Source organism: Gymnoscopelus braueri (assembly GCF_963280865.1).
Source record: "Gymnoscopelus braueri genome assembly, chromosome: 13".
NCBI classification, from domain to species: domain Eukaryota; kingdom Metazoa; phylum Chordata; class Actinopteri; order Myctophiformes; family Myctophidae; genus Gymnoscopelus; species Gymnoscopelus braueri.
In genome coordinates this window covers 4380101-4406504 of record NC_137615.1, presented here as the reverse complement: position 1 = coordinate 4406504, position 26404 = coordinate 4380101, and the positions used below count along the sequence as shown (strand labels likewise).

The window sequence follows — 26404 nt, the reverse complement described above, 5'->3', positions numbered from 1 at the left end:
AAGGACACTTTCATGCTAACCCAGGGGGAGCAATGAGGGATCTTAACCTGGGAATCATTTAGATTCCCAATGTGCTTCATGCACTCTACCACCTATTTATCCACTGCTCAATCCCACTGCTGCGTTGTGTGAGTTTTTGTAGATCTGCTGTTTTAGATGTGTGAGCGAGCGTCTATAAAAAAGCGGGCGTAAATTAGGCGTATAACCCGTCTCAAGGTGCCTATCAAGCGTTTCTTGAGTCCCAACCTGCTGGCTAATGAAAAGAAAAGAAACAGCTCCCCCCCCACCCCCACCCCTCCACCACCCTCCTCCATACAGTATAATCAGCTCTTCATCACTCTCTCCTCAGATGGTCTTCAAAGCCTCTCGGTGGGTCTGGTGGTGGGGGAGAAAAAAAGAAAAAGAAAGGCAGTGAAGACGGTTTAATTTCTAGCGGGTGGGCTATCAGTTAGGCTTCAGATCAAGCACCTGGGATCTGTCACGTCTCTCTCTCTCCGTTCCTTTTTCTACTACCCACACAGAAGCTTTTAATAAAAAAGAAAAACACTCCAATTTTCTCTCCGTTTTAAACTGTCCGTCGTTCCTTTTTGTTTGACACGAGACAGGGTGACAGCTCCCTCTCTCTCTCTGTCTCTCTCTCTCTCTGTCTCTCTGTCTCTCTCTCTCTCTCTCTCTCTCTCTCTCTCTCTCTCTGTCTCTCTGTCTCTCTCTCTCTCTCTCTCTCTGTCTCTCTGTCTCTCTCTCTCTCTCTCTCTCTCTCTCTCTCCCTCTCTCTCTCTCTCTCTCTCTGTGTGTGTACTGGCCGTGTCATTGCAGGGAAATCACACTAATTGCACACAGATTGTGAGCCGTGTCTGATTCAATTTTCTGTTCATTTTGCCCAGCCGTCCCCCTATAATGTCTTCAAAGAGGACCCACGGGTGGGTTGGGGGGTAAATAAATATATATATAAATATATATATATATATATATAAATATATATATACTATAACGAGTGCCAGTGGATGGTGTGCATGCAGGCAAGCCCCAGCTTTAATTAGCGCTCTTATGAATAATGTATACGCCAGTGTGCAAGGCTAGTGGTCTTTGTCTTTTTTGCCTAAAACGAAACGGGGCGGTCCCCGCCATTGTTTACTAATAGCTTTGGATCAATAGTGTGTGTGTGTGTGTGTGTGTGTGTGTGTGTGTGTGTGTGTGTGTGTTTAATCACCTCAGGTGTTAAACTCGTTACAACAATGGAGTGCATAAACAATCAGTTGTTTTATTTATCTCAAACACACGCATGCACGCACGCACGCACGCACGCACGCACGCACGCACGCACGCACGCACGCACGCACGCACGCACACACACACACACACACACACACACACAAAGGGACTTGGAGCCGTGTGAAATGCAATGCGACGTTAAACGCCAACAGACGTTAGCTTTGCTTTAGCTGTACGATGTGATTATATTATTTATAAGACAGTGAGACACTGTAGTCAAACTGTACAGTACTACTTGTGTAGCCTAGTGCAGTGTAGTGTACACTGAAAAGACCACTACGTACGTTTACCCAAGTACTGCATTTAAGAGCAGTTTTGAGGTATTTTTACATTACTTTAGTATTTCATTGTTTTTTTTTTTTCTTCAAATTTTTTTATCCCAAGACTTTGTAACCCTTTTTTCACCCGGTGCCAATTTTCTAAGTGATCCTGGGTGCTACACTCCCCCCACCAGCCTAGGGAGCCCAGGGCCAAGCTCATGCCTCCTTCAATGCATGAGAGCCAACTGACCTTCTTGTCACCTGACAGGGGGGAGTTTCCCTGGTTGGACGTAGCGCGTGGAAGGAACACGTTATTCCAACCAGTTCCTTTTCCCCTCCATCAGGCGCCCTGACTGTCATGGGGGAGGCGGTATAGCAACCAGGATTACTACATGTTTTTGTGAGGGTATTAACTACCCTAGGAGACACGGGGAGAACATGCAAACTCCACAACACAGAGTATAGGTCGTTTCGCCAACCCCGCCCAGGGTATTTCAATGTTCTCAATATGTTACACTTCTACTCAACTACATCAGTACTTTTACTTGCGTAAGCGTTTTGCCTCCACCACTGGACACATGTTCTCTAAAACACAAAATAAATCCTGGTTGTCAACATCCAATAACAAAATGTCCCGCTCTACACTAGGGCTGTCCCTGACTCAGGATTCATCTAGTCCATGGGTTTTCAACCAGTGGTCTGGGGACCACCAGTGGTCCTTGGGGGGGCTATCAGGGGGTCCCCAGCTAAATTAGTTAACATAGCCTCAGAATCATTTTAACCACTTAGTTTTGGCTATTCAAAAATAGCAGATCTACAAGCTCATAGCACCGAGTGCCGCGCTATGAGCTTGTAGATCTGCTGTTTTTTAAAAATCTTGAAAATGTGTGCAAATCTTTGAATATATACATTTTTCAAAGAGAACATTAACTCAAGTCTTTCCTTCTGGGGGTCCCTGGCACGAAACATTTTCAGATGGTGGTCCGCGGCCAAATTTATATCATTTTAGGGGTCCCTGGCATGAAAAAGGTTGAAAACCACTGATCTAGTCGAATCAGACTCTGGAGTTTAATGTGACTATTGAACGACTCGTTTTTATATAGAAAATAGGTCTTTATGACCTTTTATTGGAGGCTACACAATTGCAAGTGTTTCAGAAACTACTCAGTGCTGATTTAGAGCACATTACATAGTGAAGCACAACAGAGCCAAATTAATATTTTTTTTAACATTTAAAAGCAATGAATCCGTTAACTACACGACGTGTTTGCACATACAAGACAACGGAGGACTCGACCACAGCCCCCACAATACCTGGATGTGTGTCGTAGAGAATGGTTGTCACCCTAATTTACTGTAGGTCCTCTTCCTCTATAGGCACTGAATGAGTTTTAGGATCACCAGACAGCCATGTGCTGGGGGTCTCCATGCATTAAGAGCAAAATTATGGAATAGGTGTCACCCCTAAAAAGCTGTCATTTTGTTTCCAGCTCCCAAGTGCAATCTCTCTGGAACTCCTGCTGTTGCCTTGTTCAGTGGGTCTAGCAAAAAGCAAACAAAAAAAAAACATTATGCCTTTCTTTTAGGTTGCAACATGGCTAAAATTGGACATCCCTACATTTTCTGTTAACTTTCTCCCGCCCTCCTCTCCCACTCCCCTACTCCCATGGTTTGCTTTCATCTCCCCGTCTCCCTGGCTCTCAGCGTGACAGGATTATCAGCTGAGTGCACTTATGCCGCCAAAAATGGCTGAAAAGCATCTCTTTTACAGGCATTTGGACTGCTTTGCAGAGGGTCTCACGCTTGTTCTTTTTTTTTGTGTTTGCTAAAAGACCCATGGTACCAGCGTTACCACCGTTTGTTTGTTGGACTTGTCCTGTAATTTTTTCTTGCAAATTGGCTGTGTTGTTGTTAATACCATCCCCACAGGATCATTTGGTTGCTTGAGTTTGTGTGTCCTCTGATGTGACTACATGTGACATCTTAAGAGCTTCCCCCAGTCACTCACCACCACACACCAAATACCAGGAATAGAAGAATAAACTTAATGCCACTCACCTTGATAAGACGACCAAGACCCAGCGCCATCAGTCAAGTCTAGAGCCAGGCCCGTATGATACATCGGCTGTTTGTTATTATTATTATTATTATTATTTTTTAAACTTTTTGACAACACCAGTGTTGGCAGTTATGCAGCCAAATTGTCCAGATTTTAAACCAAACCCAGTGTCCCTATTTTGGGCATGTCATTGTAGACGGAAACATTTTTTCTTCTTAAAAAAAAAAATTCAAACCCTAGTGTCCCTATTCTGGGGGGTGAACATTCGCCGAAAATTGCAGATCTACAAGCTCAAAAGCTTGTAGATCGGCTATTAGAGATTCGATGTAGAGGGGACAAAGGAGCTTGGCTAGTATGTAGTGTACTCAGTAGTATACAACTAAGTATAATTACACTTAGTTACGCTATATATTATAGGATTGTGTGGAAATAGTTCATCTTTCACTCAATAGAGACAACTCCTGTCGCACGATGATGATGTCATTTGTCCATGTGTTGTCCAGCCCTATGGAATGTATGTGCTAATAAAAAGTATTTAAAATATTGCTTTGTTGCTCTTATTATTAATATTATTAGCACATGCATTCCATAGATGCCATAAGGCTGCGCCAAACATGGACAAATGACATCATCAACTTGCGACGGGAGCGGTCCCTATTGAGTGAAAGACATGCTATTTCTGAAATAAATAAAATATTTAAGGTGTTTTTAATTTCAAATTGTAGTTACATAGGGCAATTATAATGTATTAACTCATATAAGGCTTATTAGTCATATAAGGCTTATTAGCCAAGGATTATTTTAACACCAAATGTCCTCAAATAGAAACTTTAAGTGCATGTCTTTCTAATTGATTAGAAAATGTTGCACCTTTCTACAAAATATCGTTAAAACCGTGGTTTAGGACACTCGAAAAAACGGGATCGGCATCAGACCCAAAAACCTGGCACGGTGGGTTCTCTAGTCACAGACAATACCCATGGAACCCTGGTAAGCTGTAGACCTTTTGACGTGCAAACACAGCTGAAGGTAATAACATTAAACTGTGGGTCTGTTTCATTTATAAAGGCGTTGTGTGCCGGCATGAAGCTGTTAACTGCACACAGGAGCTTTAATGAAACACATCCAGAATTAATGATATTAACCCTCAGCTGTGTCTACGAGTCTAAATGTCTGCTGTTAAAAGGATCTACAGTATAATAAAGCTCCTTAAGGAGGCAGCGAGCCGCAAACCATGTTCAGTCTGTAGAATCCTGCATTAACCCATTAAGACCGGGAACGCATCTGTGTATTATTATTTTTTATTTCTTTGGGCTATAACAAACAAACAAAAAAGCAGATATACAAGCTTCGGTGCCGCGCTACGGGCTTGTAGATCTGCTATTTCTTTGAAAAATCATGAAAGCAAATCTTTGAATATATATATGTTTTTTTCAAAGGGAACATTTGTAAATCAAATCTTTGCTTCTGAGGGATTCTACAATGTCTTCTAAATCCTAACAGTTTTTTTGGCTACAGTATCAGTGGTTCTCTAATTTTTTTATGTCAAGGACCTCCAAAGTTATACGTATTTGGCTGCCGACCCCCCCCCCCCCCCCCCCCCCACCCCATCTGAAAATATTTTGTTCCAGGGACCCCCAGATGCAAAGATTTGAGTAAAAAATGTTCCCTTTCAAAATATATGCTACGTGTATTATATTAAAATATTTGCACACATGTTCACAATTTTTCAAAAAATTGCAGATCTACAAGCTCATAGCGCGGCACTCGGTGCCGCGCTATGAGCTTGTAGATCTGCTATTTTGTAACTCTTTGACTGCCAGAGTATTTTCATAAAGTACTCCCCCAGTGCCAGCGATTTGCGTGTTATTTTTATTTATTTTGTAATTTTTCATTCAAATAAATTGTCTGATTGCGGTTTTAAACACATACGACAGTTCTACCAGCAGAGAGCAGCAAATAGACACCTTGATCACCTCGCTGACTCGCTCGCCCCCCCCCCCCAAACAGGCTCAAACAGTGCATACGTCATAAACCGGATGTGACGTTTTCTCAGATTGCCGATCGGATTAAAGTACGATATGATACACGACGACGATGACTGTCCCGTCACCCAGACTAAAGAAAATAGAAGTGGAGCTCTCGGTTCGTTTTTTATACCGTGTGAAAAAACGAGTTTTTCCCTATTCTGGACGAAAATGACCGGGAAAAAAAAAAAAGAGAACCGGAAACGGAATCTGCGTCATGAAACCGGATCCCGGTGTGGGTGAAGTAAGTGGAACTCGAAACCTATGGTGAAAAATAAACAGAATAGCGCGATCACAGTAAAAAGTTAAAACTCAGGATTTCTCGTGCTGGCACTGAGGGCATTCAGCAAAAACTCGGGATAACTCGGGGCTTGGCACTGAGAGAGTTAATAGCCCTAAGTATAAAATAATGGTTTAAGTGGTTACACAGTATGCGTTCCCGGTTTGAATGGGCTAAAAGCGAGAGCAGCCTGGCTGTCTTCATACTGTCTGTCTGGCACTCCCTGGTGTCATCATGCAGCTAATGGGCAGAGATGGAAGCAGTACAGTACCACCACCATGTAGAAATACATGGAAATGTTCTGTATTCACAACTTTTACTCCAGCGAAAGACAAGTAAGAAAAGTATTGGCATCAAAATATACTCAAAGTACCAAAAGTGAAACTACTCGTTATGCAGATTTCACAGATTATTTGTTTCACAAAAAAGAAAAAAAAAAAAAAAAAAACCTAGGTGGGGTTGGCGAAAGGGCCTACTCTGTGTGGAGTCTGCATGTTCTCCCCGTGTCTCTCAGGGTAGTTAATACCCTCACAAAAACATGCAGTAATCCTGGTCGCTATACTGCCTCCCCCTGGTCAGCCGGGGCGCCTGATGGAGGGGAAAGAAACTGGTTGGAATAACGTGTTCCTTCCACGCGCTACGTCCAACCAGGGAAACTCTCCCCTGTCAGGTGACCAGAAGGTCAGTTGGCTCTCATGCATTGAAGGAGGCATGAGTTCGGCCCTGGCCTCCCTAGGCTGGTGAGGGGAGTGTAGCGCCCAGGATCACTTAGAAAATTTGCACAGGGTGAAAAATAAGGGTTACTAAATCGTGGGATAAAATTTAAAAAATATATTATTATTTTTCGGAAACAGACAATCTACAAGCTCACATGAGCTTGTAGATCAAAAAAAAAAGGGCCAATGTCTAACTTGACTGAGTTCAACTTCACATGATAATCATAGCATAAGTTTACTGGTGTAAAAAGTTGTGCAAGTTACATTTCATTTAAATTTGAAAGCTATCCAATATCAAAACAAACATCAAATATACATGAAGTGCGTCGTGTAATTCAAGTTCAACATTCTCCATCGTTTGATAGGTACTCAAGGACAGATTCTTATCATAACATCTGTGTGTTATAGTTCTCTGTGGGAACACCACTCCCCCCCCTTCCCTACACGGTCAAGTACATTTACTCAAGTACTGTACTTAAGTCCAACTTTGAGGCACTTTTACTTTACTAGTTGTCTATAATTTTACTTCTACTCCACTACATCTCAGGGGCAAATATTTTTAATCCACTACAATTATTTGACACACACACACACACACACGCGCGCGCGCGCGCGCAAAGCTTTCCTTTCTTCCTCCTAATATGGCCTAAATAAACAAATCTCCTGTCATAGATTCTGGACCGAAAGAACGGCGAGATGGAGGAGCTGAAGGCCGTGCACCGAGCCAAGCACCGAGACTCTGAGGAGAGCGTCCGCAAGCTGGAGAAGAAAGGTGAGAGAGAGGTTGGCGGGGAGGGGACCGCCAAGGGGTCCAGCTGGGATGTTTACAGTCAGGCATGTCTCAGGACACTCAGGATAAAAAAAGTGTGGCGGGATGCGTCTCCTCCACACGGGACCCGCCCGCGGGTGTAGCTCGATGCTCGCCAGCTGTGCTGTTCAGTCCCTGGAGGAGCTATCACACAACGCCTGGTTCATCCGTACATACGTACACACTAGGCCTGACCTCGATTAGGCGACTAATCGATCGAGGGAATCTGATTCGACTGCCAATCCCTTAGTCGGTGAATGCAATTTTTTTTATAAAAACATGATTCGGCTGAGAGATCGGCAGTCGAATCAGACTGATTCTTTTCTCTTTTTTTTGCATGATTGGACTACCAGTCGGCTACAGGCAACTTTTAGCCAATCACATTCGAAAAAAATGTTATACCAGGTTGCTTATTTCTCTCACTAAACATGGCAACGTTCATAGATCCCATATGGTTTCTTATTGCTCTCACTAAACATGGCAACGTTGAAAGGCCAAATGAGGAACAGCGCCACAGTTCATAGAGATACATACAGTGGCCGAACACAGTATCGCGGGTCATCTTTAGAGCCCATATTCTGAGAGGACATTGAGCCCTCATTGGCTAAAGGACCAGCCAACGAGGAAAAAGTCACGACTAGGCAAACAAGTCAGGACTAGCGAGTGTAGATATAGACCAGGTTTGTCAACCTGGTAAAAAAATGTAATACTTCTTCCATCACTGCATGTACATACTGTATAGCCACTTGGCAGGCCCTGACGTATTTTTTTGAGTGCATGTGTCTGTGTGTTCCTCCTGCCCACAGTTCAAAGCGTGTTGCGGGAGTCCCAGGTCATCCGCGAGGGCAAAGAGAAGCAGATCGGCGAGCTGAGGAAGATGTCGGATCAAAGCGCCGACTCTTTGAAGAAGGAGTGGGAGAAGAAGGTACGGCACAACGGTGTATATATAGTGGGTAGAAGTTGAAGGCCATGCATATCTCTCAGATCAGCCCCCACGTATACTGTAAGAAGCCCTGGAGCCTTTATAGTTATACTTAGTGTGCGTGTCTCTCGCACACCGGAATTTTAGCAGATCTACAAGCTCTCGTAGCGGCGTTTGTCACGTCCGTTTAGAGCTTGTAGATCAGCTTTTTTTCCGGTTGCACGGCACCCACGCGGCAACTAAGTATAACTCAGGCTTTAGCCCATTCAAACCGGGAACGCCGCTGTGTCACTTCGATGTCTTTGGCTATTCAAATATAGCAGATCTACAAGCTCTTAGCGAGCTTGTAGATCTGAAAAAAGTAGTGAAAATGTGTGCAAATCTTTGAATATATATATATATATATATATATATATATATATATATATATATATATATATATATACACACACACACACACACACACACACACACACACACACACACACACACACACACACACATTTAACTCAAAACTTTGCTTCTGGGGGTCCCTGGAACAAAATATTTTCAGATGGGCATCCACGGCTAAATACATATCATTTTGGGGGGTCCTTCACATGAAATAATTTGAGAACCACTGATATTATTGCAACTTAAGTAAAAAAAAAAAAAAAAAAAAAAAAACTCTTAGGATTTAGAAGACATTTGTAGAATCCCCCAGAAGCAAATATTAGAGTTAAAAATGTTTCTTTAAAAACATTTATATATTCAAAGATTTGCACAAATTTTCACGATTTAAAAAAAAATAGCAGATCTACAAGCTCATGGCGCGGCACTCACACTGAGTGCCGCGCCATGAGCTTGTAGATCTGCTATTTTTGAATAGCCAAATAAATCTTAAAATGACACAGATGCGTTCCCGGTCTTGGTGGGTTAAGTCAGAGGAAGAGCCTTTGATAGCATGAGACTGGCAGCCTCTGCTTCAAGCAGCCAGGCTTTGCTACTGTAGTGTTGGGGGAGAGGAGAGGAAGGGAGGGGAGGGGAAGGGGGGGCATCTTTATTCTTTCATGCCTCGGCCAACTTAGTGTGGTTTTTTTGGTGCTGAAAAATTAATGCCCTGTGCCCTGGGAAAACTGTGTTTTCAATCCCGCTAATGCTAGCTAACTGAGCCGTCAGCAGCCCTCAGTAAGATCCTAGTGAAATCTCCACTCATCTTTTCAGGGTCACTTATATCACATGATGAGCAAAACTAGAGAACTTTTTTCTCAGATGTAATGCAAATTATCTTTTTTTAGGATGAGGTTTATCTTTGATTGATTAATTGATTGATTGATTGAATACTTTATTAACTATTTTGAAAACAGTAGGCCAACAGTTACAGCTCTACTAAAAGGATAACACAAAAAGCCACGTGGGCTTGTTTCCATTGCGGTCCATTGTACTCAATGAATCATCAAGACATACGATACATACAATGCTTAACATATCAGCAATAATACATGTATTTACAGAAAAACATTGGGGCAGGGGGCAGAGGATGCCATTCCTATAGGGCTCCTTTCGTGGAGCTCGCCGAGGGAGTGAGTTGTTTGACTCTCTGGGGGCAAGTTAGTAGGGGATAAACACGTGAATGATCAGGCGCTCAACATACAGTATCTTAAAGGTTTCATGACATCACATTGCTATTGTTCTTTTTTTCTGGGTTTTTGAAGGTTTTCTGACATCAATTACACCCCAAAAAACTTAACTTTGAACTTTCAGTGGATTTTCTGTGGTCTGGGGTTTTCTGAATAATTAGGCTCAGAAAAGTGCTGTGATTGGCCCGTGGACATTGACGTCACAGTCCATTAATCCCGCCCCTGAGTTTTTCCACCACTGGTTAATTCACACAGAGCTGGTTGATCAGCTATGTTCGTCGTGTGACACCATCGTACGACAAAAGTATAAAACATGAATTCATTAACTTTAAAATGATTTTCCTTCCTATGGAAACAGTGATGCTCTGAGTGACTCTTTGAAATCTCCTCCTCCTCCTCCTCCTCCTCCTCCTCCTCCTCCTCCTCTTCCCCTGTAGGTTCACACTGCCGTGTCAGAGATGGAACAGGAGAAGTTTGAGATGCAGAAGAAACACACAGAGAACATCCAGTCTCTGCTGGAGGACACCAACCTCAGGCTGGCCAAGATGGAGGCCGAGTACAACACCCAGACACAGGCTTCTGTGAGTCTAGAATACAGTACAACACCCAGACACAAGCTTCTGTGAGTCTAAAATACAGTACAACACCCAGACACAGGCTTCTGTGAGTCTAAAATACAGTACAACACCCAGACACAAGCTTCTGTGAGTCTAAAATACAGTACAACACCCAGACACAGGCTTCTGTGAGTCTAAAATACAGTACAACACCCAGACACATGCTTCTGTGAGTCTAAAATACAGTACAACACCCAGACACAAGCTTCTGTGAGTCTAAAATACAGTACAACACCCAGACACAAGCTTCTGTGAGTCTAAAATACAGTACAACACCCAGACACAAGCTTCTGTGAGTCTTAAATACAGTACAACACCCAGACACAAGCTTCTGTGAGTCTAAAATACAGTACAACACCCAGACACAAGCTTCTGTGAGTCTAAAATACAGTACAACACCCAGACACAAGCTTCTGTGAGTCTAAAATACAGTACAACACCCAGACACAAGCTTATGTGAGTCTAAAATACAGTACAACACCCAGACACAAGCTGCTGTGAGTCTTAAATACAGTACAACACCCAGACACAAGCTTCTGTGAGTCTTAAATACAGTACAACACCCAGACACAAGCTTCTGTGAGTCTAAAATACATTACAACACCCAGACACAAGCTTCTGTGAGTCTAAAATACAGTACAACACCCAGACACAAGCTTCTGTGAGTCTAAAATACAGTACAACACCCAGACACAAGCTTCTGTGAGTCTAAAATACAGTACAACACCCAGACACAAGCTTCTGTGAGTCTTAAATACAGTACAACACCCAGACACAAGCTTCTGTGAGTCTAAAATACAGTACATCACCCAGACACAAGCTTCTGTGAGTCTAAAATACAGTACAACACCCAGACACAAGCTTCTGTGAGTCTAAAATACAGTACAACACCCAGACACAAGCTTCTGTGAGTCTAAAATACAGTACAACACCCAGACACAAGCTTCTGTGAGTCTAAAATACAGTACAACACCCAGACACAAGCTTCTGTGAGTCTAAAATACAGTACAACACCCAGACACAAGCTTATGTGAGTCTAAAATACAGTACAACACCCAGACACAAGCTGCTGTGAGTCTTAAATACAGTACAACACCCAGACACAAGCTTCTGTGAGTCTTAAATACAGTACAACACCCAGACACAAGCTTCTGTGAGTCTAAAATACATTACAACACCCAGACACAAGCTTCTGTGAGTCTAAAATACAGTACAACACCCAGACACAAGCTTCTGTGAGTCTAAAATACAGTACAACACCCAGACACAAGCTTCTGTGAGTCTAAAATACAGTACAACACCCAGACACAAGCTTCTGTGAGTCTTAAATACAGTACAACACCCAGACACAAGCTTCTGTGAGTCTAAAATACAGTACATCACCCAGACACAAGCTTCTGTGAGTCTAAAATACAGTACAACACCCAGACACAAGCTTCTGTGAGTCTAAAATACAGTACAACACCCAGACACAAGCTTCTGTGAGTCTAAAATACATTACAACACCCAGACACAAGCTTCTGTGAGTCTAAAATACAGTACAACACCCAGACACAAGCTTCTGTGAGTCTTAAATACAGTACAACACCCAGACACAAGCTTCTGTGAGTCTAAAATACATTACAACACCCAGACACAAGCTTCTGTGAGTCTAAAATACAGTACAACACCCAGACACAAGCTTCTGTGAGTCTTAAATACAGTACAACACCCAGACACATGCTTCTGTGAGTCTAAAATACAGTACAACACCCAGACACAAGCTTCTGTGAGTCTAAAATACAGTACAACACCCAGACACAAGCTTCTGTGAGTCTTAAATACAGTACAACACCCAGACACAAGCTTCTGTGAGTCTTAAATACAGTACAACACCCAGACACAAGCTTTTGTGAGTCTTAAATACAGTACAACACCCAGACACAAGCTTCTGTGAGTCTTAAATACAGTACAACACCCAGACACAAGCTTTTGTGAGTCTTAAATACAGTACAACACCCAGACACAAGCTTCTGTGAGTCTTAAATACAGTACAACACCCAGACACAAGCTTCTGTGAGTCTTAAATACAGTACAACACCCAGACACAAGCTTCTGTGAGTCTTAAATACAGTACAACACCCAGACACAAGCTTCTGTGAGTCTAAAATACAGTACAACACCCAGACACAAGCTTATGTGAGTCTAAAATACAGTACAACACCCAGACACAAGCTTCTGTGAGTCTAAAATACAGTACAACACCCAGACACAAGCTTCTGTGAGTCTAAAATACAGTACAACACCCAGACACAAGCTTCTGTGAGTCTAAAATACAGTACAACACCCAGACACAAGCTTCTGTGAGTCTTAAATACAGTACAACACCCAGACACAAGCTTCTGTGAGTCTTAAATACAGTACAACACCCAGACACAGGCTTCTGTGAGTCTTGAATACAGTACAACACCCAGACACAAGCTTCTGTGAGTCTTAAATGCAGTACAACACCCAGACACAAGCTTCTGTGAGTCTAAAATACAGTACAACACCCAGACACAAGCTTCTGTGAGTCTTAAATACAGTACAACACCCAGACACAAGCTTCTGTGAGTCTTAAATACAGTACAACACCCAGACACAAGCTTCTGTGAGTCTTAAATACAGCACAACACCCAGACACAAGCTTCTGTGAGTCTAAAATATAGTACAACACCCAGACACAAGCTTATGTGAGTCTAAACTACAGTACAACACCCAGACACAAGCTTCTGTGAGTCTAAAATACAGTACAACACCCAGACACAAGCTTATGTGAGTCTTAAATACAGTACAACACCCAGACACAAGCTTCTGTGAGTGTTAAATACAGTACAACACCCAGACACAAGCTTCTGTGAGTCTTAAATACAGTACAACACCCAGACACAAGCTTCTGTGAGTCTTAAATACAGTACAACACCCAGACACAAGCTTCTGTGAGTCTAAAATACAGTACAACACCCAGACACAAGCTTATGTGAGTCTAAAATACAGTACAACACCCAGACACAAGCTTATGTGAGTCTAAAATACAGTACAACACCCAGACACAGGCTTCTGTGAGTCTAAAATACATTACAACACCCAGACACAAGCTTCTGTGAGTCTAAAATATAGTACAACACCCAGACACAGGCTTCTGTGAGTCTAAAATATAGTACAACACCCAGACACAAGCTGCTGTGAGTCTTAAATACAGTACAACACCCAGACACAAGCTTCTGTGAGTCTAAAATACAGTACAACACCCAGACACAAGCTGCTGTGAGTCTTAAATACAGTACAACACCCAGACACAAGCTTCTGTGAGTCTTAAATACAGTACAACACCCAGACACAAGCTTCTGTGAGTCTTAAATACAGTACAACACCCAGACACAAGCTTCTGTGAGTCTAAAATACAGTACAACACCCAGACACAAGCTTCTGTGAGTCTTAAATACAGTACAACACCCAGACACAAGCTTCTGTGAGTCTGAAATACAGTACAACACCCAGACACAAGCTTCTGTGAGTCTGAAATACAGTATTATTAGTAGTAACACCCATCAGACCAGTGCTGATTTTGACAGCAAATTTTGATTTAGTTTTAGTCAAAGTCTTTTGAATAAAATTCCATTTAGTTTTAGTCATATTTTAGTCATCTGAAATGTTGTTAGTTTTTCTCTAGTTTTAGTCGACTAAATATCATAAGATTATAGTCGACTAAATCTACAGTTGATTTAGTCGACTAAAATGTATTTTGGCGGTGCCTTGATGGCGTCGTAATGGCTGATTTTACACTTGGTTGCACGCTGAAAAGAAAAATCTACAACGTGTTGCACTATTTTCAGAGCGCAACACCTGAGCACAACCAAACATAAAATAACTTGTCTTTTAGTTCTACTGGATCTCTTCTCCACTAGATCCCTCACTAACATTTTAGTCTAGTTTTTATCTGTTGACGAAATTGTCAATATATGTAGTCTTAGTTTTAATCATCGTAGCTTAGTTTTTATTTCGTTTTCGTCAGTGTAAAAAGGTAGTCGACACATTTTTTTCGTCATAGTTTTAGTCAACGAAATCAACACTGCATCACTGTGAGTCCAGGGGTTGTGGTTGCTGGTGTGGGTCTGAGATGCAGCCGATGATATCGTAGTCAAAATGTAGATGTAGTAAAACAAAAAAGTCAAACAACAAGTCTGGCTCTAGTAGTGGTTACCAGTGTTAATATTTGACTGCATAAAATTCTATTTAGTTTTAGTCATATTTTAGTCATCTGAAATGTTTGGGTTTTAATCTAGTTGTAGATGACTAAATATCATAAGACTTTAGTGAACACAATGTACTTAGATCCATACTTAGTGCTGCGATGCTTTGTGAGTTTGTTTTGGTCATCATGCTGTAGCTTAGTTTTTATTTCGTTTTCGTCAGTGAAAAAAAGGTGGTCCACGAACATTTTTCGTCATGGTTTTAGTCGACAAAATTAACACGGGTGGGGGTACTGACTCAATCTGAGCCCTATAGCACAGTACAGCACAGTACAGTACAGTACAGTACAGTACAGTACAGTAGGAGTGTTATCTTTAGTTTGCTTCAGTTCCGCGAAACAGTGAAGAAAGAGATTCATTGAGAAACACATCTGTCTTTCTCCCACATACAGTATCATGGTACTGTACACTAAGAAATATACATGATACCCTTCTAAACTACTCCACAAGACCAGTGTGTCTTCTGTAACGGCTGTCAAATCAGTTCACTTTAAACTCTCCTTTTAAATCGCAACTTTAAATTGGCGTCAGATGGCACCGGCGACCCTTGCGGCTCCGACACTCAGTGTAGTGCACGGTTCACAGACAGGTCACATACTTTAAAACACTGGCTGAGATTGTCTTTCTTATCTCCTTCCTCTACATATATATAACTATGGGCTTTTAGTCTGTATGATGAATGCATGTGTGTGCATGCATGCATGCATGCACACACAGTCACACACACACGAGCGCACACAGTTCTGAACATTTAAAACAAAAAATAGGGACATCAGGTTGAATGTGGTTAAGGTTTTAGAAGGGATGCAAATATTTTAATCAGCAAGGATTAGCCACGCTAGGGGCCTAATCAGATGCATCCCTACACTAGGTATGTCATAATAGGCAAACATCTGGCGAAAATAGCAGATCTACACTGCTAAGCTCACCATGCTTTGTGTTGCAATGTGTTGTTATACACTGTATAATAGATTGTCTATTTTCTGCCTAGGCATTAGTGATGAGGGAAAAATGGAAGGTACCAATTATAGAGCTGTGAGGGACACCGCTCAACGAAGTCCATAGGGTTAAAGTGGTTAAAGGTAGGGTAAGTGATACATATATATATATATATTTTTTAAAGTACTATATTGTGATAGTAATCATTGCTACAGAGCGTTTGTTCGGTCACAGAGGTCTCTCCAGCTCTTTAGTAAACAGAAGATAGTACATTTTCAGGTAGGTGACAACATTTAAGCCAATCAGGAGAGAGCACTGAAAATGCATTTTCTGTTTAATAAAGAGCTGGAGAGACATGAGAGACTCCTTTTACTGAACAAACACTCTCTATAGCAATGAGTACTATCGCAATATAGAGCTATTTAACACTTATTTTAACCAAAGTAAATCACTTACCCTACCTTTAATGAATACAGAAATTTTAGCAACATTAGTGTTCGGCGGTTGTCACTGGTAACACGCACGCACGCACGCACGCACGCACGCACGCACGCACGCACGCACGCACGCACGCACGCACGCACGCACGCACGCACGCACATTACCTCTTGCCTCGGTCTGTCAGCAGGCTCACATTTAAGAGGCATCAAATGTAGGACAGTACGGGACCCTTAGTCAGGCCCTCTTATAATTAAGGACAGGTGAGGTGAGGCCCCCGAGGATGAAAAGATCTCTCTATGATCACTGGAAATCACACACACACACACACACACACACACACACACACACACACACATACACACACACACACTTGCGTACAGTCATCTGAGGTGAGTTATTGCAGCACCTCCTGTAGTGTTTGATGTCTCAGTAATGAAACGTCAGGTTCCATATTAGAACTCCACCCATGACACATGTGTGCCGATCCTCATATGTTGGAGAGTCCTTAGACCAGTGCTTCTCAAACTTCTCACGCAATCTGGGAAAAGAAATCAGAGATAAATGTATTTTTATAAATCTGATAACATTGTAGTGGACGGGATAAAAATGTTTTAAATGACGTAATGTCCGAGTGGATCCTTCCTCGAAGTCAAAGCATCATTCATTGGTTGGCGAAGTGCGCCCTCTAGCATAATCACTAAAAACACCATGACGACGTAACATGACGTCCTTGACAGTCAATGCGTTAACAAGCTTAAGTAACGAGCTCACACCATGTCACACTATGACACATTGTGAGCATTTAGAGCTGCTATTTTTGAAAAAGTTTTCAAACTGTTCAGACTGAAATTTGGGACACCAGGTTAAAAAGCAGTGCACTTTGTCTTCGTAATCGCAATATATCTGTATGGCCCTATATTCCATGTTAGTCTGTATCTGTCCGTTTTCCTTTTGTAGTCACTTAAAAAAAGGACAGCAGATCGACATTCTTTATGATGACTTATTTATCTGTGCTCGTTTAGTAGTCAGCCATGATTTGGAGCATGTTGCTTCATCATCGACGATTAGCCTGCCCTTACATGTGCCTAGCGGGCCACATCAAGGGGTTAGCGGCGGTGCCAGTAGCAGTTCAGACGCAGGACGTAATGTGAAAAGTTCACCGGGTTCACACACACACACACACACACACACGCACGCACACACACACACACACACACACACACACACACACACACACACACACACACACACACGCACAGCATCATGCACCTCCAGCCAACTCTGCAGATCACAGTCAGACAAAATTGATGAGCACAAGTGACTGAAATCAAGCAGAACAGTTCTGGTTTGATGGGAGGGTGAAATGTAATGTAAGACTCGGAGGTGGAGGAGGCTTGGGTTGTCTTGTTGTTTTTGTGTTGCTTCTATATCCTCTTCCAGTCCAGACCTGCGGTTTCACTAGAGGTCTACAGCAGGGCTCCATTTTGGTTCCATTGTGTACGCTCTCAGACTTACATTAACACTGAGGATTTTTCAGTGTATTGATTGAATACTGTATTAGTCAAAAAAAATATAAACAGCACAGAGGTATACGAACATTTTTAGGCTAAAAGGATAGGACAAAAAAAGCGTAGCGGTCCAGTCACCTAGGCTCAATGTAGCCTGACAGCGCGTCGCGGGTTCGAGTACCAAGCCCGACGGCCTTTGCTGCATGTCTCTCCACATCTCTCTCCCCATTTCATGTCAGCCTACTGTCCTATCCATAAACGCTCCATAAATAAATCTAGGGAAAAGAAAGAAAAACAGTCGTGGGGACTCTGTGGTCCTACAGTATGTATTGGCATCCCAGAGATAACGATGGTATTAAATGTCATGGGGGTCCGGGTGGGGCCTGATAATTACTAGCAGGGTTCATGAAATTTAAAACAAGATTTAGACCCACTGTGGCTCACTCAGTCTTTACTCTCCACAGACTCTCTACGACTAGAACAGGCAGTTAGGCGGACACACTCCACTGTCACACAGCGTGTCCAGGTGTACCGTCCCCCCAAGCCCCCCCCACCCCCCATCCCTCTCATCCCCTGCCAGGCTGCTAAGTGTCAGCACGCGTCCCGGCACAACACACACACACACACACACACACACACACACACACACACACACACACACACACGTCACACGGGGCCCCTTGTTCCTGTCTCTCTGAAGGCACTCACTCCGAGACAAAGGGCCCCCTCTTCTTCTTCTTCTTCTCCTCACTGGCTCTGGCTGTGACAGAGAGCCCCCCCCCCTCCCCCCACCCTTTTTCTTTTCCAAACACACCCCCTCCTTACTCCCCCCCCCCCCCCCCCCACACACACACCCCCACCCACCACCACCCTTCTCCTCCTGTCATCGCCAGGATCTGTCATCGGCTACATAGACTAGCACGCTCCATCTTTAATCAGTGGCCTGTCATCGCTTATATCAGCCTGCTGATGCTGCATTCCATAGTGTCATAACGCACGCACACACGCACACACGCGCACACACACGCACGCACGCACGCACACACACACACACACACACACACACACACACACACACACACACACACACACACACACACACACACACACACACTCATGCGAGGGGGACAGCGTGGCGGAGTAGAGAGACATCTGGGGTCAGAAGGACACTGCCGGAAGTTTGGGGTCTCTCTGGCAGCAGCTGTCCTTTGATCGCCGCCTTATTGAAAGTCAGAAACCCCTGATTGACCGTTTGACATTTTGTGAATTCAATAAGGCCATTGAAGAGCTTCTCTCTCCACTAAGCTCTGCAGCATAAGGCTCTCTTTAGTGTAAACTCCTCTAGCAGCTTAACGCACGCATTGTCATTTAGTTTCTCTGAAGCTGCTCTTGTCAACATCATTCTCTCCATAACAAGCCCGACTGGGTAAAAAAAGGACTAAATGGCCTGCTTTTCTATAACGCCCTTTATTCTAAGCACTTCACATTGTGCAGCGCTGCGTTCGCCATTATACACATTTGCAGGAAACGCCAGGCACCAACCTGATCATGGAGAGCAGTTATAGCGGTTCAGTTTCTTGCTCACGGATCCTTGGTTGTTGTGTTTTTACTTGTGGCTGTTGCATAGCCTGGTAAACCCTCCCTCCGGAAATCTCAATTCCATTTCATTTCAGGAGTGAGTCTGGCATGATCCGCCTTTCTGCAATATTGGCTCTGTATGCCAAACGGCCGGGCCTATCAGCGTCGTCGCTCATTGTTCTGTGATTGACAGCTTACGTTGGCCAATCAGGTGGCGAGTTCGAGTGAGCCCAAAACACGAACGGCAGCCATCTTTTTCTTGTGCGGCCAATTCTCCGCTATTTTTTTACTTCAAAAAGCTCTCTAACTTCTATTTTGAGGCATGGAATTTACTTATAAGATATCGTTTGGATAGAATTTAGTTGTTTAACTCCATATATGTGGTCAATTAATCATGACAAAGCCTATTTAAAAATAAAAATTTAGAGAACCGGTAGGGGCGGGCAGTGACACCATTTTATCCGAATAAGGCAACCCATTTTGGGTATGGCTGTCTCAAAAGTCCCGTCGCGTCACATTAAGACTGGTGAACTGCTGATTGGCTGAAGGGGAAAAATTATCATTGGCTGAAGGGGTTGTCAGTCAACGGTATTACTCCCGCCCAACTCCAGCACAGCCAATATTGCAGACAGGCGGATCAGGCCAGACTCACTCCTGAAATGAAATGGAATTGAGATTTCCGGAGGGAGGGTTTACCAGGCTAGCTGTTGCATCCACGGCCAGGCAAACGATACAGGAACAGCAGTGTTGATTTTGACAATACATTTTGATTTAGTTTTAGTCATAGTCTTTTGAAAAACATTCCATTTAGTTTTAGTCATATTTTAGTCATCTGGAATGTTTTGGTTTTTGTCTAGTTTTAGTCGACTAAATATCACAAGATTAGAGTCGACTAAATCTACAGTTGATTTAGTCGACTAAAATGTATGTTGGCGGTGCCTTGATGGCGTCGTGATGGCTGATTTTACACTTGGTTGCATGCTGAAAATAGACGATCTACAAGCTCACAACGCAACGCAGCGCGGTGCGTTGTGAGCTTGTAGATCGGCTATTTTCAGAGCACCCGAGCACAACCAAACATAAAATGACTTGTCTTAGTTCTGATGGATCTCTTCTCCACTAGTCTCTCACTGACATTTTCATCAAGTTTTTATTTGTCGACAAAATTGTCAATATATTTAGTCTTAGTTTTAGTCATCGTAGCTTAGTTTTTATTTCGTTTTTATTTCGTTTTCGTCAGTGAAAAAAGGTAGTTGACCAACATTTTCTGTCATAGTTTTAGTCGACACAATCAACACTGATCATACTATACCACCAGACTCTGACTGCTAATAAGAGCTAAGCCTGTGGCCACTGCACATCATTATGTTCAAATGTTCTACAAGCTCATGGACACTGGATGCCGTGCTATGAGCTTGTATATCTGCTTGTATATCCATTCTATGAATATGTGTGTGTGTGTGTGTGTGTGTGTGTGTGTGTGTGTGTGTGTTCGTGCACGTGTGCGTGGTCCAGGATCAGAAGGTGCGTGAGCTGGATCTCCAGGTGAAGCAGCAGGCGGTGGAGCTGGAGAAAGGCGTTGCTCTGCGTCAGAGGGTGAGCCAGGAGAAAGCCCAGCTGGAGATCCACGTCGCAGGCGTCAGCGCCGAGCTGCAGGAGGCCAACAGACGGTAGGGTACATTACATTACATTACATTACAGTCATTTAGCAGACGCTTTTATCCAAAGCGACTTACAATAAGTGTATTCAACATAGGTAGGGAACGAAAACTACTAATCACCAGAAGTCTTTAGTGCATTATCTGCAAAAACAAGCAACCAAGAGTATACCTAGCGCTAAGGTAAAAGTGCAATATATCAGCTACCTATTTCCTTAAACAGATGAGACAAAATAGCTAAATCAAATGAGCATGAGCTAAAACAAATAAGTGAATCGACTAAACAAGATCCAATAAACAATCCAATAATCCAATAAACAATACAGCAATAGAAAACAAGCGTTCGTACAACTAGTTAACAACAAGTAGGTCAGGCAGAGAGGAAGGGTAGTGTTTCCTGAAGAGGTGAGTTTTCAGCCTGCGGCGAAATATGGGCAGTGACTCTGCTGTCCTAACATCAGTGGGAAGTTCATTCCACCACTGTGGGGCCAGAACAGAAAAGAGTCGTGACCGTGTGGATCGGCCAGAAGGACCCTTGAGTGACGAGGCAATCAGTCGCCCCGAGGTGGCAGACCGAAGTGGTCGGGCAGGGGTGTAGGCATCGACCATAGCCCATCGACCATAGGTACAGGGGGTCCTCCTGGATATGGGGGTAGAGATGCACCGATACAGGTTTTTTCAATTCCGATCCGATCCGATATATCAATTAGGATATTTTTCGATATCCGATATATATGCCGATATCCGAGCAAAACTTTAAATTAAAAAAAAATGCATTACCTTTCAATTAAAGACATTTATTTTAAAGTACAATAACAGTAGAAAAAAAACAAATACACTATGATCTATCACCAAAAGAAAATACCTACAAATAATAAATTAAAACAATGTGCATACTTAGCTGCTTCTTAAAATTGTATTAAACACAAAAAAATAAATTTAAAAAAATATATATTTTTTCCGATATATATATTTTTTTTTTCCGATATCCGATACGTGAAATAAGTCGTATCGGTAGCCGATACCGATACAGTATCGGTATCGGTGCAACTCTATGGGGGCAGGGGTCTTCAACGTTTTTCGGCCCAAGGACCCCTTAGCTGAGAAAGAGATGAAGCAGGGACCCCCACTATTGTATAAATCTGTGTTGCAGATAAAACGTTTTCATATATTTAACACATTCCTCGCCAGAGTTTAATATCATAATGTACTCACCAGTAACAGCGATTTATTGTTTTATTTTTAGTTTTTTTCACGTCGCCACAGACCTCGCTAAATACCTTAAGATCAAGGGTTAAACTGTTTGTAGACACACAGGGTAGCTGTGTGAGACGCCCAGAGAAGACCGTTTCAATCGGCGACATTCCATTTTGCAGTAGTCGCGGTTCATGTTAAACAGCGATCAGCGAGGAGAAAAACAACAACCGAGATAATGGCGGATTAGGGGAAGATTTAGAGCGACCGCGGGTGGGAACGAAAATCTCCGGATACAGATATTTCCGTATCCGGGTGTGCTACAATGAAATGTGTCACTGCGAGGGAGGCCTACAATGAAATGTGTCACTGCGAGGGAGGCCTGCAATGAAATGTGAACCTGCGAAAAAATTAAATAAAAGACCACTTCGCGTAGATCTACGCGACTGGCACGCTGCGCAATTATTTAGGTTCGCGTAATGTGTATTTTCAGATAGTTAACCTTTAAACCCTCAATTTAGTCAACTTGACCGGTGTCTCTGTACTTGGTCTGCTCGTTTTTCCCTTTAGACCAGCTCTCCGAAAATAGCCGATCTACAAGAAGCTACACAGCTTCTTGTAGATCGTTGTGAGCGATCTACAGAAGCTCACAACGCCTCGCGCTGCGAGGCGTTGTGAGCTTCTAGATCTGCTATTTTTGGCTATAATGTTCCCTGTCACACAAAGATTTGGCGGACCCCCTGTAGTAACTCTGAGGACCCCCTAGGGGTCTTAGACCTCCTGTTGAAGACCCCTGGACTAAGGTAACGATCATCACCCATTGGTTTCTACAGACCAATTTTGAAGCCACTTTCTCCGCCAATACAAATCCGCCATCTTTGTAGTTTCCGGTCCCGAAAATCGACCTGGAAACTAATGCCATTTCAAATATGCTTTTTTTGTGGATGTTGCAGTTACTCTGGCATTGTTAGGTGTGTGTGTGTGTGTGTGTGTGTGTGTGTGTGTGTGTGTGTGTGTGTGTGTGTGTGTGTGTGTGTGTGTGTGTGTGTGTGTGTGTGTGTGTGTGTGTGTGTGTGTGTGTGTGTGTGTGTGTGTGAATGCTCCAGTATTACACCCTGATGGTCTTATCGTGCTCTCGTTCTTCTGTAGGAGCGTGTCCCTCATGAGGGACAACCAGCAGCTGTCTGAGGAGCAGGAGTCAGTCCTGCAGAGGCTCCAGGACAAACACCAGGCGGACATGAGCCACTTCCAACAGGAGCACAGCCTCTCTGCCGCCAAGGTGCACAGGACAGCAGTGTTGAATCTGAATACAATTCCATTTAGTTTTAGTCGACTAAACGTTATAAGGTTATAGTCGACTAAATCTACAGTTGATTTAGTCGACTAATATGTATTGTGGCGGTGCCTTGATGGCGTCGTAATGGCTGATTTTACACTTGGTTGAATGCTGAAAATAGCCGATCTACAAGCTCACAACGCGTCGCACTGCGACACGTTGTGAGCTTGTAGATCTGCTATTTTCAGAGCGCAACACCCGAGCGCAACCAAACATTAAATAACTTGTCTTTTAGTTCTACTGGATCTCTTCTCCACTAGATCCCTCACTAACATTAAAGTCAAGTTTTTATTTATTGACAAAATTGTCAATATATTAACTATTTCAGTGCCAATGAAATAAATAAAAAAATTGCGAACTTTGCCAACTTTTTTCTTTTTTTTTTTCAAAGTAAAAAAAAAGTGCTTAGGAAGAGAGATACAGCCTTTTTCAGTTATAGGTTAAACAAAGAGTGGATGGAGCTGCAAATCTTCAGATAATGATATCTTGGGTTCTGAACACTTAAAAAAAAATATATATATATATATATATATATATATATATATTATTATTTTTTAACTCGGGATTTCTCGTTCTGGCACTGAGGGTATAACCCTAAAACTCGGGATAACTCGGGCTTGGCACTGAGAGAGTTAAGTCTTAGTTTTAGTCCTCATAGCTTTTTATTTCGTTTTTATTTCGTTTTTATTTCGTTTTTATTTCGTTTTTATTTCGTTTTTATTTTGTTTTTGTCAGTGAAAAAAGGTAGTCGATGAACATATTTAGTCATAGTTTTAGTCGCCAAATACAACACTGGTGCACAACCAGGTTTTCAACCAGACGGTACCTGATGGTTGCTACTTAACTCACTCGCAGTGGTTGAGTACCTGCCCACCACTATGGAGTCTGGTGGTTCGAGTCCACCGAGTTGCATCCCGCTTTGTCGAGCCTTACTGGGTCATTTGGTTTCATTGTACGCCCTCAAGAGTTAAATGATTGTTAAACATCTGCATTACTTCATTTACAAGAAGTCTTACACAATTAAAGAATGTAGAAGGATTGTTCTAATGGAACCAACATCAATACAGCATGGAAGGAATTGTGGACAAAATCTCATCCAACAATAACACAATATTCTAAGTTTTGGGTCTGAGAGGATAAATCTCATCAGACGGTGGTTCCGTGGCTCAAATGCCCAGTAAATAATGGACCTTGACATGAGAAGGGTTGAAAACCACTGTTCTAATCCATGGTGTGGCTCTCTGTGTGTGTGTTTGTGTCAGGCCTCGGAGGTGATGGAAGATCTGGAGCGTACGGTGGCTCACCTCCGACATCAGATGCAGGACCTGGAGCAGAGCAGACAGAAGCAGCTCAGGGTACGTGAGGCTGTGGGCTGTGGATGGATCTGTCACTGCCTGGATGGCAGTGTTGATTTCGACAGCACATTTTTATTCAGTTTTAGTCATAGTCTTTTGAATAAAATTCCATTTAGTTTGAGTCATATTTCAGTCATCTGAAATGTTTTAGTTTTTGTCTAGTTTTAGTCGACTAAATATCATGAGATTTTGGTCGACTAAATCTACAGTTGATGTAGTCGACTAAAATGCGTGTTGGCGGTGCCTTGATGGCGTCGTAATGGCTGATTTTACACTTGTTTGCCATGCTGAAAATAGCAGATCTACAGTACAAGCTCACAACGCGTTGCAGCGCGACGCGTTGTGAGCTTGTAGATCTGCTATTTTCAGAGTGCAACACCCGAGCACAATCAAACACAATGACTTGTCTTTTAGTTCTACTGGATCTCTTCTCCACTAGATCCCTCACTAACATCTTAGTCTAGTTTCAATTTTTTTACGAATTGTCAATATAGTTAGTCTTAGTTTTAGTCATCATAGCTTAGTTTTTATATAGTTTTCGTCTGTGAAAAAAGGTAGTCGACCAACATTTTTCGTCATAGTTTTAGTCGAGAAAATCAACACTGGTTGATGGATCTGTCACGTGTGATGAGGGCATGATGTGCCTGAGCATTTATGCGTGAACTGGGGCTGCAGCTGTCAGTTATCTTCTCAGCGATTATTCTATTGATGACTTTTTCCGATTAATTGAATAGAAGTGACGTATGTTTTTTGTTGGCCGTTTAACCACTTAATCTGTATTTTGTCGCATAGCGCACACTAGTGAAAATATCTGATCTAAGAGCTCACGTTCAAGTTTATTATGTCCCAAACTGGGCAATTTATGTTACAGCAGATAATAATACAAAACCACCAAAACACAGTACATACAGAAGACAGACATGATCACAAGATCCAGATTATAATAGCTACCTCCTCATTACATTACATTACAGTCATTTAGCAGACGCTTTTATCCAAAGCGACTTACAATAAGTGCATTCAACATAGGTAGGGAACGAAAACTACTAATCACCAGAAGTCTTTAGTGCATTTTCTGCAAAAACAAGCAACCAAGAGTATACCTAGCGCTAACTAAGGTAAAAGTGCAATATATCAGCTACCTTTTTCCTTAAACAGATGAGACAACAATAGCAAAATCAAATGAGCAGGAGCTAAAACAAATAAGTGTATCGACTAAACAAGATCCAATAAAACAGTACAACAATAACACAAGCGTTCGTACAACTAGTTAACAACTGCTTTGAAAATGCTCCTCCTGCTTCAGGCTCTGCTCCAGGATGAAATGACTGAGGGGGCAGATAGAAAATGGCGAGGGGACACATCCGTTTTTATATAGTAAAACAATATGTACATACAACTTAAACTGAGGGGGCATAATTTGCAACTGGGGGTGCCAGGCCCCCTCTGGCACCCCCTGTGGCGCCGGGCCTGTCCTGCTTCCATTAGTGATGGCACGAATGATACTGTTTTTAGTTGCAGGGGTCTTTAACCTTTGGCCGTAA

At 42.6% G+C, this 26404-nt stretch overlaps 1 protein-coding gene across 1 annotated transcript in view; it reads left to right on the top strand.

The window, feature by feature from the left end:
* cep112 (centrosomal protein 112) overlaps positions 1-26404 on the top strand; it is a 206174-nt gene that overhangs the window by 54985 nt on the left and 124785 nt on the right. Inside the window, exons 10-15 of the mRNA XM_080448099.1 lie at positions 7287-7386; positions 8229-8347; positions 10401-10544; positions 20833-20987; positions 23319-23448; positions 24768-24860. Of these exons, the coding sequence (XP_080304225.1) occupies positions 7287-7386; positions 8229-8347; positions 10401-10544; positions 20833-20987; positions 23319-23448; positions 24768-24860 (741 nt within the window). The remainder of the gene's footprint in view (positions 1-7286; positions 7387-8228; positions 8348-10400; positions 10545-20832; positions 20988-23318; positions 23449-24767; positions 24861-26404) is intronic.